Source organism: Nanorana parkeri, unplaced genomic scaffold (genome assembly GCF_000935625.1).
Source record: "Nanorana parkeri isolate BGI_ZX_2015 unplaced genomic scaffold, ASM93562v1 scaffold1522, whole genome shotgun sequence".
NCBI lineage: Eukaryota > Metazoa > Chordata > Amphibia > Anura > Dicroglossidae > Nanorana > Nanorana parkeri.
In genome coordinates, this window is record NW_017307790.1 from 308941 (window position 1) to 328383 (window position 19443).

A 19443-nucleotide genomic window follows, 5' to 3' on the forward strand; every position below is an offset into this window, starting at 1 on the left:
AGGAACCTCAAAGGCGCTCCCCCTTGGGAGCTGTACCACCCCCCTGCCTGAGAGCCGCACAGCGCCCGAACTGCAATACAGTACTAATTTTCAGCGCTGGCACTTTGATCAATTTGATTGTTTTTGCGTCGCAGTTTGGGCACTCAGGTTCAAAAAGGTTCGCCATCACTGCTCTAGTAGGTAGAATGGAAATGTAAACGGCAAAAAAACAGTGGGATGTTTGAAGAATGTAACATTTCTAACTTCCCATTTTTATGGGTAACCGATAAATCAGTGGTTTTATTTCTGCTTTAAGGAACTTGCTGCGTAAAGACTTTATGGAATAACAGCAGTGTTAAAGTTCTAAAAGTCCCAGCATATACTATCCTGTTGTAGTATCAGCAGTGTGATAGGAATAGATACTAGAGTTGATAATACAACCAGTTTATTGAAACTTACTTTTATGTAGCGACTGCTGCCTCCTGTCTGCTCATCACTTTCTACAGTAAGCCTGCCCCGCTTCCGATGACTGCAATGCTGAACGGGCAGTGTGCGTGTGCGCACATCGGCCCGTTCAGCAGTTGTCGAACAAGCACGCCATTAACCCGCCCAGTATCGTACGATTCTGGGCCGGTTTCCAGCCTTGTTCGACGGAAGACGTGCCACTGTACAGTAGAAACGGTCAAACGCCTTCCATACACTTGTCATCTGTCTGGGTGCCTGCTGGCTGGATACCCGGATACAAGATACCAAAACCTGGACTGTCCAGGTGAAAACCGAACAGGTGGTAACCCAAGGGGTATATGGCATGTGTCTTTACTGTAAACATTTAAATTTGACAGGATTGTGTGCAGAGTTGGGCTTTAAGGGACTGCTCTGCCTGTTAATCTAATACCGGCGTATTCACACTTTACGCTGCAATTGGGTAATGCACACATTAGTGCCTCCAGGCAGCCCATTAATTTTGAGTGAATTGCCAATCCATCATAATTCAGGCACTGAAAACCCATGTTGCAGAAACGCATGTTTTTAATGCACATTACAATACATCGCACCTAGCATGTGCTGCATTGCGTTCTGAGCTGTGCCCTAAACGCATCGAAGCATGCCTTTTGGCACAAAGCTGTGGTGTGAAAGGGCCCTAGTATGTAAAGTGCTATATACATAGCTGTAATGTAACTGATGGGTACATTGCTGAAAGTGAAAGATTGTTCATAGAATCAGCTGTCACCCTCCAGAAAGGTCCAGCAAATTCAGTTAATTACAGCTAGAGTTCAGTTTCTGAATAACCACTTTAGCACATTTAAACAATGCACAGTTGGTGACCTTAACTTTGAGGACACGTTCCCCTTCCACATATTTGCAGAGTACAGTTTAAACGCTGTTGGTTTGCACTGAACTCTTGTGGAACTGGAAATTTGAGCTGTGGATTACAATCCATTTTAGCACCAACAGACGGAGTTGACTCTAGGTTCCTAGCTGAACAATGTTGGCTGTATTGTGTTTTGTTTTTTTTTTAGCAAACTTTATGGTTTTTCAAGCATATTCATTTTAAAAGGGTTAGATTTTTCATCTTTCTACTGTATTTTAGTCCAGACCTGCATTTTGCAGCTGCAGTGATTTTGGCGATACAAACTAGTCTGGCAATTAGTTTAACTACTGTATTCAAAGCTTTAAAAAAAGTTGCTTGGGCTTCTACCTGAAGCCAGGAGGTATGAGGCAGAACGATGTGGGTGAACCTCAATGTGATTTAAAAAGGCTTATTGTGCGTTTAAAATGCATGTATAACCAATATTTTTTTGTGTTTGATAAAGCAAGAGATAAACACCAATTTTTAAAAAAAAAATGTGTCTGGTCTTTGTACTGAGAGTTTCCTTAATTTCCCTGTTCTGGAGATGCAACAGCAAATTAGGACATCTCAAGTGAAGACAGTTGTCACCCATACAAATCTAAATGGATAGATTTCCTACCCCGCATCCCCCCCCCCCCCCCCCCCCCCCCCCGACACCTGCTGTGGTGACGTCTCAGAAATATAGATTGCTTTCCACACACTTTAAGTCCCAAAGACAGTGGTCACCAGGACAGGGTGAAGCCCCATTGCAGTGTTCGACGGGTTGGATTTAATTTAAATCCAGTCGATTTTAAATCACTAGTAAAAAGGCTTGATTTTAAATCATAATTTTTAAAGAGCAACTGTCCTTTCTGTCCAAGAGCGGCTCCTCCTCCGACATGCTGTTGACTCACCGACGGTCCCATACACTTTAACCCTTTTGCTGCCAAGCCCTCGAACATTTTGCACCTCAGCTGGCTACACCATTTTTGCAATTTTTCACATTGATTTGCTTTTCAATTGCTGCGTTGCTAGCGTTTGTAAAAGACCCCCCCAAACCATATATTTTCTGAAATCACAGGTCCGGTAGAATAAAAAGATGGTGCTACTAAAATTGTAGGCCCTGCGATAATTGCACAAATGTTTCTCAAATTAATATTAAACCGATAAATACACAATTCAATTGATAAAACACACTAAAATCAGTATCAGTGCACAAATAAAATATTTTCTGACTAAATCTAAAAGATAAAACTGTATTGAGTTGATAAATAACAAATATTTGCAAATTTGAAAATGCACCTTTTTGCGGAAAGGTAAAAAAATGAAGTTACGCAAAACTGTAAATAAGCGACTTGTGTTAATCGTTTTTGCGCTGTCTTGGGGTTTGTGTGGTGGTGGATTTGGAAAATTGTGGGTTGTCGTGGAAACAAGGACTGGTGATGAAGCTTCAGTGAAGACACCTTTTTTCCCCATAACTCTTAGAGGTGTAAATCTCCCTTTCTAGGGGTAGATTTCCTCACTTCCTGTCGTCTCAGACCGGAAGTAAGATTAAATCTTTCCAATGAGGATACCGGCAGCAGTAAAAAACCTCAGTGACCCGGAAGAAGAGGTGGGCACCCCTTATCTGCACGTCTAACGAGCGCAAACTTCCTGTAATCTACGTACAGTACTACAAACAAGGTGGGCACTCCTCGGCACGAGCGCGTTAGCGTTACAACTACTGGAACGCTGCCCGGTACACTTTGGCTGCAGCCTGGGACCCCCTGCTGTACAGTAATGGCCTCCGTATGCAAGTCAGATGTTTGTAACTCGGACTTACTGTATTGCAAAAATTGGCACCTCTTTAAAGCACTTCCAAAAACCATGCATCTGCTCCTGTGAGGTCATTGTGAGGGTAAATCCTCTTAGACCGTTTTTTCACTAAAACAGGTGTCCCCTTTGGATGGCTTTCTTCTATTGTTAATCTGTTGATTGTAAAATTTTGGATTTCCTAACAATCTCTGTCCCAGTGACATTAAGTCGCCAAGACTATTTCGTCATCTGAAACAGGTGGCAATAAAAACCTTCCCAACACCATCCTAAAATGAAAAAGTATTGACTTTAGATACACGTTAAGGCCTTTTTTCTCACAGCTTATTTTGGCTGTATGCCACCAAGAAACGGTTCTCTCCACTGGGGATACACAGTTCGTGATCAGCCAGCAACCTGTACAAACCAATCACAGGCACCATGCTTCACATGTAACCTCGCATCTGAGCGATTACATGTGATTAGGGACAGATGAGTGGCCCTGGAAGCCTGTTATTGATTTGCAGAGGCTGCTGGTCGTGGCTAACAAATGCCTAAGGACTTAAGTGGTTTGTTTTATACAGGCAGTCTCCGGGTTACATACAAGATAGGGACTTTTTTCGTTTTGGATAGCATAGGGAAAGGTCACGGTTCTTTTGCTGTCCGTTCCTGTTCAGAAGATTATAATCTAATTAAAAAAAAATTATTCAAAATGACACACCAAAAAGTTTTTTCTATTTTAATTTTATAAAGCTTATTTTTCGTTTGCATTTTTAATTAACTTTCTTTACTTCACAATTTTTTTATTTAATTTACCTTTTTTTTTTTTTTTTTTGTATTTTAATGCTGGGAGCCATGGCCAGCCTGCTATTGGATATTTCAAATTGCAATAGCAGGCTGGCTCTTGCATCTGCACACTGCCTGCTGTCAATCAGCAGAGGAGGGGCCTGAAGCAGAAAGTTCTCTATCAGGTCCTCCAATGCTGATTGACAGACAGTGGGCGGGGGCAATAGCCAGCTGGCTATTGGCTATTGCATTTTACAATATCTAATAGCAGGCTGGGTATGGCTCCCAGACTGCAATGAAGAGTAGGCAGGGGGTGGGGTAGAGGAGCCGCGGCTGGACCATGAGACCGGAGGATCATCCGGACCGGGGAAGCAGACTCAACGGCTGAAGAGGAGGCCGGCATATCAGCGGAGGTACATGGGGCATCGGCGGTATGCAACGGTCTGTGTCCTGCTGCCTCCGCCAACACAGGCGCGGGGATTTGAAAGGACACAGGCTGCTGCAGCCACAGTTCTCCTAAATGTACCGGTGGCTCTTGATCTCCAGTGGACGTTTAGCCCATAGTTGTTTAAAAGCTGCTTTTTAAAAATCCACTTTTAATATATCCGGGGATATCCAGCAATTTTGCGACTATCTCGTACTGCTGCCCTTTTCTTTCCCTCTGTTTTGAGTTGTGATCACAGGCCTAGGGCAATGTAAACATTACTCTGTTTGCAATTACAGTGCAGACAAACTAAATGTAGAGGAGTGAAAACAAGGCTCCACACCTGTCTTATTCAATCACTTCATTGCTCCTTGGATGGAAACAGGGATTTTCACAAATGAGTGAAGAGTTTGGAGAAAGGAACAATCTAGGACAAAGCTGAACTGGAAAGTGAGCTGAATTGGAGAATTATTTTCAAATCGGCTATGTTGGCCCAGATTGGTCACTTCTCCTCCCTTCTCCAAACCCTTCACCCTTTAGTGAATAACCCTGTAAGTTTATAGCACATGTTTAGAGCTGACCAGTAAGATCTGTGAATTAATGCAATGTAACTACATTTTTAGTGTATTGTAGAGGTCTGACGTATAGTAGCTTCGCAAATGTATTTGGTCCTTTTTTTTTTTTTTTTTCCGCCTGATGAAAAAGGGGAAATTAGGAGTACAGATTACAAATAATTATATTGCTCTCAACTAGCTCCAGATTATGCAATTAAGGGGATACTGGATCATTGTAGCTTGAGCAGGCATAAAATGTTTTAGGGATGTTGAAAGATTACCTATACGTGTTCAGACGCTGTCTGCTTCTAGAATTTTGTGGTCTCCACTAATTGAGTGCATTGCAGCCTAAATAGTTTAATGACTTGTTCGCAAATTTCTGTTGAACTGTATTTTTCAACACACCATTGTATATGTGGTGTGAATGGGTACATAGAGAACAGTTTTATTCAGTGTTCTCTGTTCACATAATGTGTGGTGGTGTGCAGAAAACCACAGCTCAACAGACATGGTGTGGGCAGGACCTTATGAATGTGAAGTAGTTGTCATCTTTTTATCACTTTGATTAGTAGTCTAATACTTTTGCAAGACCTAGGGTACTTTACCTGCATTAGTATATTTTTCTTTGAATACAGGTTTGAGCAGCAACAATATAACATATGGCTTCAAAAACAAGTTTTTTTAGGGATGGTTCACACCAGTACATTGCCTTAAAGTGGACCTCTACCCCCTGTATCACATCAGCATACAGCTCTGCATGCTTATGAAATCATCTTATATTCATTAGCTAAACTAACATATTTATTTTATGCAATTTTTTTTTCCCCACTTCGACACAAATTCTGTAATCCTGCCCACGCCTTGCATCCTGGGAAGGTTACATCAGCAGAGCATTGCTGGGAAATCTCATTTGTAATCTCATGAGATTCGGGTAAAGGCATTTTCCTTCCCTGAGATGTGCATGGTCACATGTCCTAGTCACATGTGCCAGAGTTCCAGGAAGTAGAGATCTAGTAATCTGCCCTTAGTTAAAATGGCCACTGTGAGAAGAATGGGAAAGAAAATAGAAATAAGGTATGCAAAGAATAAAAAGCCAGCAATTATCTGACAGTCTGTAGATTGTCATTACTAAACATTTCTAAAGTTGCCTTTTGTTTTGAAGAGAAGGGTAAAGTTCCTCATTAAAGCATGCACCTTGAACGTGTGTCATTTAAGAAGCCTATTCATTTTTAATGGGACGCAATCTACCTAAATTTGCGCATGACACTTTAAACTCTATGCACAGATTGTTTTATTGCCTTATAGTGTGGCAGTGTTTCCCAGACCTGGCCCCAAATCCCACCAACTAAAGGCTCCCCAACACTGCTTCTGTGAAGTCCTCACATTGGCCTGAGATGCTCAACTTTGTACCAATGCACAACAGGCTTGTTTCCAATGGTGCCAGTGTTTGAAATACAACAGCGTACACTGATTTGTATTAATAACATTGAGATGTAATATCGAGCTGTGGATTGCTGTATACTGCAATGTTAGTCTCTAGTGCTTGCTTACCTATGGTTTACAAGACGTTTTTATCTGTTATGTTTCCTGCATAATGCTGTCTACACAGATGTAATCTCCTAAGCAAGTAAAACTTCAGCATTCCTCAAGATCTCAGTGCTTCATCTAAACACAACCCACAGCCAGTGCACATAAATATCCTCCATTGGTGGGCGCTGGAAAAAATGTTATCACAGCGTGTCACCTCGCATCAATGTATCGCAATAAGCATTAGTGACCTTTTTCTTAGAGGAACATTACCCTTTTCTTTAAAATAACAAATGCACCTTTATAAATGTTTAGCGATGGTAGTCTACAGATACTTAGAAATGCCAGCTTTTTATTCTTTGCATCCCACCCCTTAGTGGCTAGTTTTTCTACTAAGGTAGATTTATCCATCTCGCTTTACTTCTTGGAATGTGACGAACATGTAACAGTGTGCATAATTTCAGGGGACAATTGGCTTTCCATGACATTTTTGCTCTTTACACATGAGCTTTCCCAGCACTGCTGTGATGTAACCTTCCCAGGATGCATCCCTTAAGCATGGTCTACATCACTAATGCCTATGAAGACCAGGAAGTGGAAAAACAATTGTAAGTTAAATAGGGCTGTGGAAATTAACGATTAATTTCTCAATTAATCGTTAGTCTTTTGGATTAAACATTTTTTGATCGCTAATGAAAATACTCACCTCTCCGCCGGCTTCCGGGAGTCTCGTCGGAGATCTGGTGACGTCACGGACATCGACGTCATCGGACTCCTCCCCCTTCCCCAAGTGCCTCCGTCGGCTAACTAAGGGAAGGGGGCAGGAGTCCGGTGACATCTATGTCCCCAAGTGGCTCCGTCAATGTCTGTGACGTCACCGGACTCCTCCCCCTTCCCTTCGTTAGCCGACAGAGCCACTTGGGCCGGTGAGTTTGCCCAAGAAACCTTGTTCTGCCCTATCAATTTTTAAATAGGTTATACTTAAAAGTAAAGGGAACATCACTGTGCAGCCTGCCAATTGACATCGAACCTTCTACAATCTTCCCAGCTGGTCAGTGTGCCCACAAGTGTGGACCAAACTCCAAGGCATTGGCCTATACACATACAGCACAGCAATGAAGTAATAAAATGAACTAGGATCACACTAATCCAGCACGTTGTTATTCTGAGTTGCCCCACACAAGCAGCGGCCATATTGAGTGGGGGACGTGAGATTAATAAAGTGCTGGATTAGTGTGATCCTAGTTCATTTTATTACTTCATTGCTGTGCTGTATGTGTATAGGCCAATGTAGTTGGATCTGTATGTGCGTTATAATCGAAATTAATCGATTAGTCGATTTTTAAAATGTTCGATCAAATTTTTTTAAAATCAGTAACGGCCTTAAAGTTAAATCAAAATGATTAATGAATCATGGATAGTTTCATGAGCACACAGATGAATGCTGCTGCGATTTGCAGTTAAAGGGTGTAAACCCTGACTTTAAGCCTGGAAAATACGCACATCAATCCATCATACTACATAAATAGTGCTGAAAAGTCAGGGCGTTACATTTTTCCACATTGGTATGCACTGATGCAAGCACTGGTGTGAATGAGCCCTAAATGTTTTGCATGCAACATCACATCTGCGCAGGTGGAGTAAATGTATTTGTGTTGTATATAAATTGTGGGTAGGGCTGGTGCTAGACTGTTTTGCGCCCTATGCAAGACCAGCTACTTGCATTAGCTACTAGCTTGCACTATTAGCTAGCTTTTAATTTGCAAGAAAAAGAACCATAAGATGCCAACAGCACCAGCAGTAAAGCCGAAACATATATTAACCAGGTTTAGTTTGTCATTTACACTGAGCACACTCCATCATAGACATCCACTAGAGGGAGAATCCATCTATTTGTACTGGAGATGTAAATATGGAACAGTAAGTGTAAAAAGCCATCAGTAGCATAGCAGATCCTTTAAGTCCTGTAAGTTGCAACGTGGGGCCTCCTTGGTTAAGATTTGTTTTTCCAGCACATCCCACAGATGCTCGATTTTGGTTTGAGATCTGGAGAATTTTGGGGCCAAATCAACCCCTCAACCTTGTGGTGTTCCTCAAACCTTTCTTGAGCCATTTTTGCATCATTGCAGGGTGCATTATCGTGCAAAGTCATCAGGGAATATGGTTTTCATGAAGGGGTGTACTTGGTCAGCAACAATGTTTAGGTAGGTGGTACTTTTCCAAAGTAACATTCACATGAGTGGCAGGACCCAAGGTTTTCCAGCAGAACATTGCCCAAAGTGTCACTGCCTCAGCTGGCTTGCCTTCTTCCCATGCATCCTGGTGCCATCTCTTCCCCAGGCAAGCAACATGCATGCAAATGGCAATATAAGTTATATCAAAGAAACCTTGATTCATCAGACCGGGCCACCTTCCATTGCTCCGTGGTACAGTTCTGATGCTCATGTGCCCATTGTAGGCACTTTTGGCGTTGGACACAGGTTAGCTTAGGCAACCGATCAGCCTGTGGTTACACAAACCCATATGCAACAAATTGTGATGCACTGTATTCACACCTTTCTATTGGAACCAGTATTGACTATTTCAGCAATTTGAGTAACCGTAGCTCTTCTATTGGATCATACTACAACATGGGCCAGCCTTTTCGACCCCATTAGGTTTGTGTTTAGCTTGTTGATGTACAGATATTATTGCAGATGCTGGGTTTTGTTTAAATACAAATACAAATATAAAAGACAAATGTTTTAGATCGGTCGGCAGCTTTGTAAAATAAAGATCAAAGGGTCATTGATGTATTCACTATCTTATTTTAGGTACCTCCAAGTAGGGAAGAGCCAAGAACACCCGTCTTAAGCCAGAACATTCCAAAATTTTACTTTCCTAAAGGATGTCCAAAAGGAAACGTCAATATAGATGCTATAATTTTGAAGATTGAGAAAACGTTTTCAGCTTTTCCAAATGAGAGAGCAACACTTGAAGACATGGGAAAAGTAGCTAAGGTATTTTCCATGTGTTTCAGTTTACAACACTATGTTCTGCATTGTGCCTTTTACAAAAAAAAATTCTACTGTGCAGTCACGGAATTTATTTTCTTGTGTTTTGAATGTTGAATTATACATTTGCTTATCAACCATATTCCTATGTAATCTGATAGCTATCTAGTTACAGTAGTTCAAAGGAATGTTTGACTGCTCTTGCTCAGGGTGTGGGCGAGACTTGCTGGATTTCAAATTGTGATCAGTGCTTCATGGTTAGTTGATTAGAAAAGAGTGCAGTTAAGCAGCTCCTGTGCACAGAAAGTAGCCCTGGCGGTACACCATAGACTATTTTAGAAGATCCCCAAAACAAATGTATATGGTCCAATGTATTAATTTTAGTCAAAAGCAGTGTTCCATAGTAGTAAGGGGTATCACTATATGAGGGCTACAGACATTAAATGCCTAATTTTGGTCTGATAAAGTATATTTATATTACTTGCATTTTTATAGCTTAATGATTGGAGACCCCATGATGTCCCTGAAACTCATCCTGTCTGGCTTGTCTTGAAATGCTTATTGGATTATATATACATTCCACACGGCTCTCCTCTTCCATCATTCACCATAAAGCTAGGCTATATGGAGTAATTGGAGTTGCGTTTTTTCCTGCAAAAATGTTGCCTCCGAGCAGATGTATCTACCTGTGACATTGCACAGTAGCTATGGAAATGGCTGTATGTAACCATAATATGATTTTATATAATGCTGACCATTTATGCAGCACTTTACTGTACATTCACATTAGTCCCTGGCCTCCAGGAGTTTGCAATCGAAGGTGCGTGCATGCATGCATGCATACATACACTGGATAGATGTCTTATCCCAACTAATCACTGTTTGCTAGACTTGTATCGGCAATGTAGGTTTGGGACAAAGCTTGCAAAGCCACTGATTAACAATTTGTCTATGCTTGGCTCCTGTAGTTGACTTGCACCATGCATTCCTTGACTTTCTATCCACTATGCACGTCCCCTCTGCTCTGGCCTTGGCAGAGCAGCAATCCATCCCCCTGAAAGTCGAATACTGGCCTGCTCTGTCTGCAGTACTGCACAGCATGCTGGCCTGGCTTTTACTGAAGGGGCAATTTCATAAAGCATACTTGTGCCAAAAATAATTGTCACTTTGGGCTCATTCTGAAAATGTTGGCTACTTGCCTGTCTCTGGCCCCAACACTTTTGAGCTCGGAGCTGAAATAAGAATGCAGAAACACCCGGTACACATAGTTCCTTCTGACTCCATAAGCACAGACAGCCAAGCAACTACTGTCTTCCAAATAGAGAGGTAAGCAGCTGCAGCATATGCATGTCGCTCATCAGACTTATTTTCTTTAATGCTAAACTCCAGGAATTCCTTTCCCTACCTAATCTATATTGGATCTCTAAGTAAATTACACCTATACTGTCAACATTTCAAGAAGTACTTTTTAGTGTTGTATACAGCACGTCTATGACATTGTCCTTTTCAGCAGAACTCCTATAATTTAATTTTGCCTTGAGTAATGTCCTACCTTCTGCCCACATATCAAACTACATGTCCCAATATGCATTGGGAACGCTGTAGTTTCATTGTCATGGGCGTAACTGCAGGCATTTCTTGGAGTCGCTCTAGTTGGTATTGGCGATACAATTGGTTGAATAGGAGAGCAGGCACTGCTTGGGTGGGTAGGTGTAACTGTGCAGGTAGGCATGCCTGGGCAGAATTGAATGGGTTGTGATTAGCATCAGGGTTGAGATCATCACCTCTGTATTCTAAAGAACTGAGGTTGGTCTAGTCGACTCAGCATCGCACTGTAATTCACTGCATGAGCAGAGTGTCACACAGCCGGGAATAAATTAACCCAAGGGAGTAAGTTTTATATTCTGTATGTGGTATCTAAAAGAATGGTGACTTGACAGAAAAATGCACTGGAGCAAGGAATTAGGCAGACTTGTATAAATCCAATTCTTTTTTTTGGAGATCAAAGTTGGAATGATCTTTAGACTTGACACTGGTGGCATTCATTGGTTTGTGTCCTAGTGTAATAGAGCTCAACTGAAATACAAAGCAGGGAAAGTACTTTGTTTTTGTATTCATGTACTTTGTTTAATAGTTCTGCAAGCCGTGCCAGAATTCCCTAGTGGGACATATTCCCAAGATAGTGTGGAAGATAAATACAGCGCGTGTGATTAATAGGAGGATTTCTCAGCACTTGTACAGGCCTGCCTTCTATCATGAAATTTGTATTGCAGAATGTCATTTTCACAAGGCTATGTATGGGCATTTGGTAATGGCTTCTTTTGGCCTCAAGACCAGCCTTTAACTTGTTTTCCCTGATCTGTTTTGAATTTGAGTAATTTTTGTGGGTTCCAACCCACATTTCATGTTAATAAATGTAAGGGCTCATTTACTCAAGTGTGCTTAGTTTTGTAGTTTTGGCATACAGTAATGCACATTGAAGAGTAATTTATGGAGGTTGATTTAATATTGGTTTCATAATCTCCTACAAATATTGCTGAAATGTGGGGACATGGCTGTTGCATAACATGGAATAGTCTCAACAGGTCACCGGCACACAGATGAATTCCATATCCCTGATATATTTATTGAAAAATGTCACGTCATTAGAAGCTGAAGCTGGTGTTTCGGGACCTCGCAGGGACCCTTCATCAGAGCAACATAGTGACGTCACCATGTCGCTCTGAAGGGTCCCTGCGAGGTCTCATATGCTAGCTTTAGCTTCTAATGACGTGACATTTTTCAATAAATCTGAGATCTTGAATTCATCTGTGTGTGCTGGTGACCTGTTGAGACTATTCTGAGTTTTGCACGGCGCCATCCGTGTGATCACCCAGAGCACCACCATTGGAAGATTGCAGACTGTAAGGAGTGCGGGTGGTTCTTGGAAACAACTGTTGCATAACATGGCCTGTTACATTATTATCAGCACCTCAAATTGCTCTTTTTCTTGTCTTAATACACACCTCGCTTGTCATTAGTTATATTTTAAGCAGCAGTGTTCTAATCTTCGGAAATTCCCTAATACAATAAGAGAGCCTTACGTTCATGAATAAAAGATACATTTGTCAATTAAAAGATACAATTTCAATTAAATGAGAAATCCATTAATCATTAAAGGAAAAGCCAATACAATACCTTATTGCTTTATGCTTTTTTGAGTAAAAAAGTTAAAACAAATTTCTGCTGATATTTTGCCTTCCCTGATACCTCCCTCCCCAATCCATAAACACACTAATGACATTTTCTAGATCACAACTGTTTTCATTACATATATTTTATACCCATGAACATCACCATCTCTGTGCTTCCCTATGCAATGTTGGAAGCTCATGATTGGTGGGAGCAGATGGCAGGGTGCTGTACATAACTTTCTGAAATCACCGCACCCTCAGTAGTCATCTCAAGAGCCCTCTGCCCTAGTGCAAGCAGTGGGTTGGCTCATGGGATGAACTATGTAAATATCAGTTGGCAGAAACATGTATATATGAACCTCACTTTTTTTATATTGTATGGTGGCTTTATACCAACATTCCAAATATATTGCACAAAGACCAGGGACTTTAATGTACTCCCTATACATTATAGATTAGTTAAACTTATTAGATAGAGAAGTCTAAAATCTGACACGACGTACAAAGGAGACGTTAAAATAGCTCCTGTATTAAGTGTAATGAATTCCTCCTGGCTCACAAACGAAACACCATGTGACCAATACATTTATTCAACATTGCACTAATGTACATTTTATCTCATGGCAATGATTTTGGTGAGCCAACTCAGTTGACTCCTCAAAATCAAGAATACAAGCAGAATGCTCTAGGTATGTCCACATGGTGATGCAGAGTCTCCATGACAATCCAATTAATGGAGTGGGCCAGGAGCAGTAAGGATGAGGAGGAAAGAGCAAGATGGATGTTCTACAGCAAGAAAATGAGGCAGGCTCTATCTGACTTGATGTAGCTTCTAATGCACACTAAGAAGCTTTGTGTGCAGTGAAATCAGAGTAAGCAATTTCTGTATAGGAGAGGAGACTGTACAACATTACAAAATTGATGGCACCTTTAATCTGATACGCACAGTGATGAGATTTAAGGGCAATACTTCTGATTTTCTTATCACAGTGAGACTCTTGAGAGTCCTTGCTTTGAATGAGCCATGAATCAATCCTAAATGTGCATTTATAAGAATGTAATTATTCACTCAAGTTTATAAAGCAGGGTTGGCCAAACCATTGTCCCTTCAGCTGTGTTTAAACTACAAATCCCATCATGCATCTGTGGCTCAGTCTTTTTTAATGCCTAATGGGATTTGTAGTTTCACTACAGTTGGGGGGCCAAAGTTTGGCTACCCCTGTTACCAAACTTTTGCGGTTCATGGGTATAGTCTTAACCATTAAAGCAGACCTGTGTCGGGACTATAGAGAGGGAACCATATGTTCTTAAGCCAGAAAAGAGCTTTTGCATACCTCTCTAGCTGCCTGTAGTATCGAGTAATTCTCAAAGATGACAAAGGACTCGGAATTTGGGTTTATTTGGTTTCTAAAAGCCTAAAATTTCTTGAACTTTGAAAATACAATTCTCCACAATTGCTTATAGCTACAGAGGTGAATGAAGGCTTGTTCTAAAGTGCTTTGCTGCTTGTGTACTATATGCTTTAGTGTGCATAGTCTGGGCACAGATTTGCTTTAAAGGAGAACTATGAGGTGAGTGATTTTCACTCATCCTCATAGTTGGAGCCGACCTGTGACAATGAAACTGTCACACGGCGGCTCAATAGGTCCGGGAAGTCAGTGAACACATACCATCGCTTGCTCACTTTCCGATCATCCCCCGGCAGTGAGCCGTGACTGTCAGTCGGCGCTCCCTGCAGGGATCCCCCCCTCCAATCCTCCACCGCTGACTGAAGGAACGGATGTGTCGGGCAATGTTGGCTTTGCCTCTAGGTAGGCAGAGCCAGCTGTCACTCGCACAGCTGGGTGGATCTCAACAGCATTGTTGGGATCCTTCGCAGCTGCGGCGCTCTCGGTATATAGCGGGCAATAGCCCGCTATTTACTGAGCTTTGGGTCATGGAGGACGCTAGTATATGTCCTCCTGTGACCCTTAAGAGAACTTTGGGATAAAAAGGTTGCCCCATAGTTCTCAAGTATGGAATGTGCAGTTTATTAGTTGTCCTGCATGGCTGTAAACAAGCTAATATTTGGTCACCACTAGAGGGGTTTAGAAATAGGAGTCCTGCTCTACATTGAACTAATCAGTACCTAGGGAGACATGTTTCCAAGCATAGTAGAAGATACTAAGGATTACAGTTGCATGAAACTGTATTAGGAACAGGAATTCTCAGTACAGGAAACCCATACTAACATTTTCAGAGGCTGCTGGGATAAGTACAAATGTAATCGTAAATGTGTAGTAGTGCTTTTATAATAGACAAAACTTGTTTTGTTCTAACAATTGCTACTGTTTTAGGCATGCGACTGTCCACTTTACTGGAAAGCTCCATTATTTTATTCAGCTGGTGGAGAGAGGACTGGATGTGTGTCTGTGCACAAGTTTGTGGCTATGTGGAGAAAGTAAGTGATCTTTCAATCAGCATATTACAAAGGGCACTAACCAATGTCATCCAATCAGAATTCCCTTTTACTAAAGCGTTGCTGCATGGAGTTGGGAGAAAACACAAACACCATTTTTTTTTTTTTGCCTGAGTATCCACCAAGGATTAAATGTCATGGTTGTATATCACCTGACTCATTTTAAGGCTGTCCCACAATCCCCTAAATTGCAAGATCACCTTTTAAAGCACATACCTCTCCTTTGGATGTTTTTGTTAGACTTGGTATGATGTGTAACGGATCTCAGTACCCTGGGTATCCGCTAAGGTCACAGCTTCCTCATGCCATCAACCCAATCCAAAGTTTGATGTTGGGTTATTTAGTTCTACCCAGGAAACAGCCGAGGCATGCTTTAGGGTAAGAACATTTTATTGAGACCCATTTTATACAAATCTGGATGGGTAAAAAAAATAATACAACCAAAACATTAATAAAGGCAAACCACCGTCCCCAGTGCCTGGAAGTCTGGAGCAGATATCAATCTTCTGCCATTTTAAGCCTTGATGGTTTGAATAGCCAAACTATGTACACAGGATGGGTGAGAAACAATGGGTATAATGAGAGTAACTGTTTCCTGAGAGTTATGGTAATCCCGTTAACCCAATCCCACAAATGGACAAACACTTTAACTATCTAGATAGGAGTCTAGGTCCAGAGTTAACCCCTTGTGTGCTACTGCATTCCATATTGTCAGTTCAGGACTGGGTGATTGGGTTTGTGAAACCTAGTTACTGGCTCCTAAGATGGCCTCCTATCACAAGCTCCATAATCCAGAGTCTCTAGTAATTGGGAAAACATGGTGCCCCCTACCAGGGGAAAGGAGCCCCAATAGCCCCCACCTCCCAAAAACCAAACCACTTTCTTAGCCAAGGTCCATAGTCGGTGGGGAGGAGGCTTGCCTTCAGTCCCCTTCAGTTGCTTAGGACTCTGAGGCTTCCATGACAACAGGACATGGGGATTGTTCATAGTGTTCAACATGTCATGTTTGAACTCTTGAGTAGTATCTGGTCTGACGGAGGCCACCTCTGCATCCTGTTTGGGCAGACATGTTGGCCAGACGGAATTGTTCACATTATCCCATTTATTCAGAATTCAGTAGTGTGGTTTCCAAAAGATGGCCTAACATGGCTCGAAATTTAACTGATTCGGGCTGAATTGGCCGAATTCCAGCTGTGGTTGACGCTCAGTACCACCGGGTTCCACTAAAATCTGTTAAAGCCAGGGGAAAACTTGTCGGTCTTACTGCAGCTTGTCAGATGCAGGCAATGTTTAGGTATACAATAGCCAAGAAGGGAGATTCCTCCATCCACCCTGTTCAGCAGTGATGTGGAAATCCATAGATTTCCCTTGCTCATTACCGGGGACTAAGGTGAAATATAACCTTGTGGCTAGCCTAACAATAGATGTCTGCACACCCTCCCACAAAGTCTCTTGTCGTTGTGCTCCTCATTTACAGCATGTGTGTGTGATCTACATCTTTGGGACCTAGGGAAGAAAGCACTATTTTATACTAATGGCTGTAGCACTTTGTTCGAACTGGGATTCTAGGCAGAAATATTTTACAACTAGAATCCCTTAGAACTGCAAAAAAAGACTTTGGGAATATGTAACGACTGAAAGATCTGGGCAAAAGTGTCTCCTGACCTTTTATTTATGTTGTACTGTATTCCTTAGAGTCTTGCACACTTGCCACGATGACGCTGCAAAATTTCTTCAGCTTCTTGCCAAGCCTGGCTGCAGCTATTTGGAACAAGAAGATTTTATTTTATTTTTACAAGTAAGTATTGAATTTCCTAGTACAATGTTGCAGATTCTACTGCCTTTCATTTACTGTTTAGCACCAGTCTGGTACTATATTCTTGTAAATTTCATAAGCCATAAGGTAACAAACATTTCTCTATTACAAATCCGATTTACAGCAAGCAAAAAGAATTGTGCAATGTGTTCTAGATCATGTAAAAGTGTAGTTATTAGGAAATCACTACTGTAGACTGTTAATGTTGCCTTGCTTTTCTGTTGTACAGGATGTGGTGAACACTCACCCACATTTAACTTTTTTGCGCGAGGCCTCTGAATTTCATTCCCGCTACATAACCACAGTAAGTAACAATTTCCTCTGTCTTGTAAACTTGTTCTACTTTCTTGATGTGTTTATTAAAGTGGACCTGAGCTCAAAGATTTGCTGTCTCCCGTTTGGCTTCCAAGATCAAACGAGATCGGGAGCAGTTAGGGTGGTGTGGCCCTAGGCAAGATTTGCTGTCTTTTTCAGGAAATAGAAGTTGTGACTAATCATTCTCTTAAATTGTTGCCTGAAATCACTGAAGAATTGCAGTGCACCACCAAGCTTTTCTGCAGTGAGATCTAAGGCACTGCTGCCTCTGACTGCTAGTCTCATGAGATTTGGTTAAGTCACTGCTCTGAGACTCGCTGTTCTCCTTGCTTGAGGGGAGCTATACCAGAGTACCTGCAAGGATCTTCCTGCTTTTAATTCTGTGATTACTGTTTTTTGATTATGCCACCAGTTATCAGGGGAAACGCTCTGACATGAGGGAGCAAAGTCCTGCTCCTCTACCAAGATGGCCACCTACGCAGACTGTAACAAGGCATGCGAACGTCCGCTCTCCGATCTGCTCCCTGTTCTATGGAATCGGGAGCGACACGTATTGCATCACTTCTGATCCCTGAGCTATCATTGCTGGGCTCCTGAAGCCCAGCAATAAGCTAATAAAGTGCAATCTGCACTTCAATAGCTTAGTGGAAAAGTGATACTAGGGGTCTTTTGGACCCCCATTATTACACAGGATCTTTCACTGCCAATATGCTATCACATGGGCTTGTAAGCATGCCCCCCCCCCCATGCGATGGCAATTAAAAATAAAAATAATGAAATGTAAAAATAAGCCCCCTGCGAGCATGCATGTCTTCACGTAAACACGTGTCGGGTGCGCCTATGTATGAAAACGATGATCGCGCTACACATATTGGGTATTGCCGTGCACACCAAAGAGCAATCATTCTAGGGCCAATATTTATGTGCATCTCTAAACTAATAACCTGTATGGGCTTTTAAAGCGTCTTCTATGGACTTTTTGGGGTACTGACTTTTGATTTCACGGACGCACACAATTTTTAACCTTAGTTTGTTGGGTATCTATTTACGTCGTAACCTCATCTTTTATATTGTGTTTTTGGGGCACTAAATTTAACTTGTTAATTTTTCACTACATTTTTGGTTTGATAAGTTGCGCTAATATCCTGCAACGTAAAAATTTACAACTGCCAACATTTTATTCTACAGGGTCTTGGCTTTCAGAAAATGTTTGGGGGTTTGAAGTAATTTTCAGGCCTAAAATGTGGATTATAACATGGGTGCAACAAACAAAGGCCTCGGTCATTACGGGGTTAAACTAAGATCAGTCAAGTTTTACTTTTCTAACCATATTACATCCATGTAATTAGTGTAACCTAAAACATGGTCCCATTGCAGCTATGTCATCCATTCAGATCCTTTGAGAGGCTCTGTAAATGGAGAAACTACAAGTTCTATCAGTCAGTGTGGCAGCGTTCTCAAAGAAATAAGTGCAGTGACATCATAGGTGAAGCAGTAAAAAGTAACCAGGGAGATCACCTAACCGACTTGGTGATAAAGGGTAGCACTCTGTAGCCCACTTCCTGAGACTAGGGTGATCTCCAGGAACATAGATCTGCATAGAAGACCTTTAACCACCTTCTAGAACAAAGACAAAAGGTACCTAGAAACGGCTGCTTTTGGATGGAAGCTTATTCAGCTTGAGTTTTTATATTCATTTTAGTGTTGGGCTGCAGTACTCTTATACGTTGCAGTGCAACTAGCACTAAATAGCTGGATTTGTGGCAAGTCCTGTTGCTAAAGTTGCCCTTGTTGGGTTGGTGGTCAACCCACTGGTTGAAAATGCATTTTTCTTGCTCTTTAATTTTGAACTCCAGGCAAACAGTGTAATACATACGAGAGCTGTTTTAGCTTACAAAAGATTTGTATTTCTTTCCACCCAGTTCTGGGATTTATACAGCCACACAGGACTGCTTTGTTGGACTGGGCAGGAGAACTGATATTTCTCCTGCAGTTCATGAAAATGTACAGGTCTCCCTTTTTTATTCTCCACTATTTTGGCTGAATTGTGAAAAGATCAACTGCAAACGAATGAGCTCATCTCTGCCCCTCTGCTCTTATAGACACGCTCCTTTCTTTGCTGGACACAACTGATTGGCAGATCGATCTAAAAGGGACAAAGTGTTGGCAGGAGTTTAAGTCCAATGTTTAAGTTTTATGTAAGGTTGAGGAGATGTTAGGGATGGCTTTCTGTCCTGGTGACCAGACTGGAAGTGAGGTGATCTCCTGTTGGGACAAAGCAATGAAAACCAGAAAGG

The 19443-nt window shown here is 41.6% G+C and overlaps 1 protein-coding gene across 4 annotated transcripts in view; it reads left to right on the top strand.

Moving 5' to 3' along the window:
• Positions 1-19443, top strand: part of LOC108798611 (serine/threonine-protein phosphatase 2A regulatory subunit B'' subunit beta-like) — a 56959-nt gene that overhangs the window by 25330 nt on the left and 12186 nt on the right. For all 4 annotated transcript variants that reach the window (XM_018570368.1, XM_018570369.1, XM_018570372.1 and 1 more), the window contains exons 2-5: positions 9205-9390; positions 14894-14997; positions 16711-16813; positions 17061-17135. In XM_018570368.1, coding sequence (XP_018425870.1) covers positions 9205-9390; positions 14894-14997; positions 16711-16813; positions 17061-17135 — 468 coding nt within the window. The remainder of the gene's footprint in view (positions 1-9204; positions 9391-14893; positions 14998-16710; positions 16814-17060; positions 17136-19443) is intronic.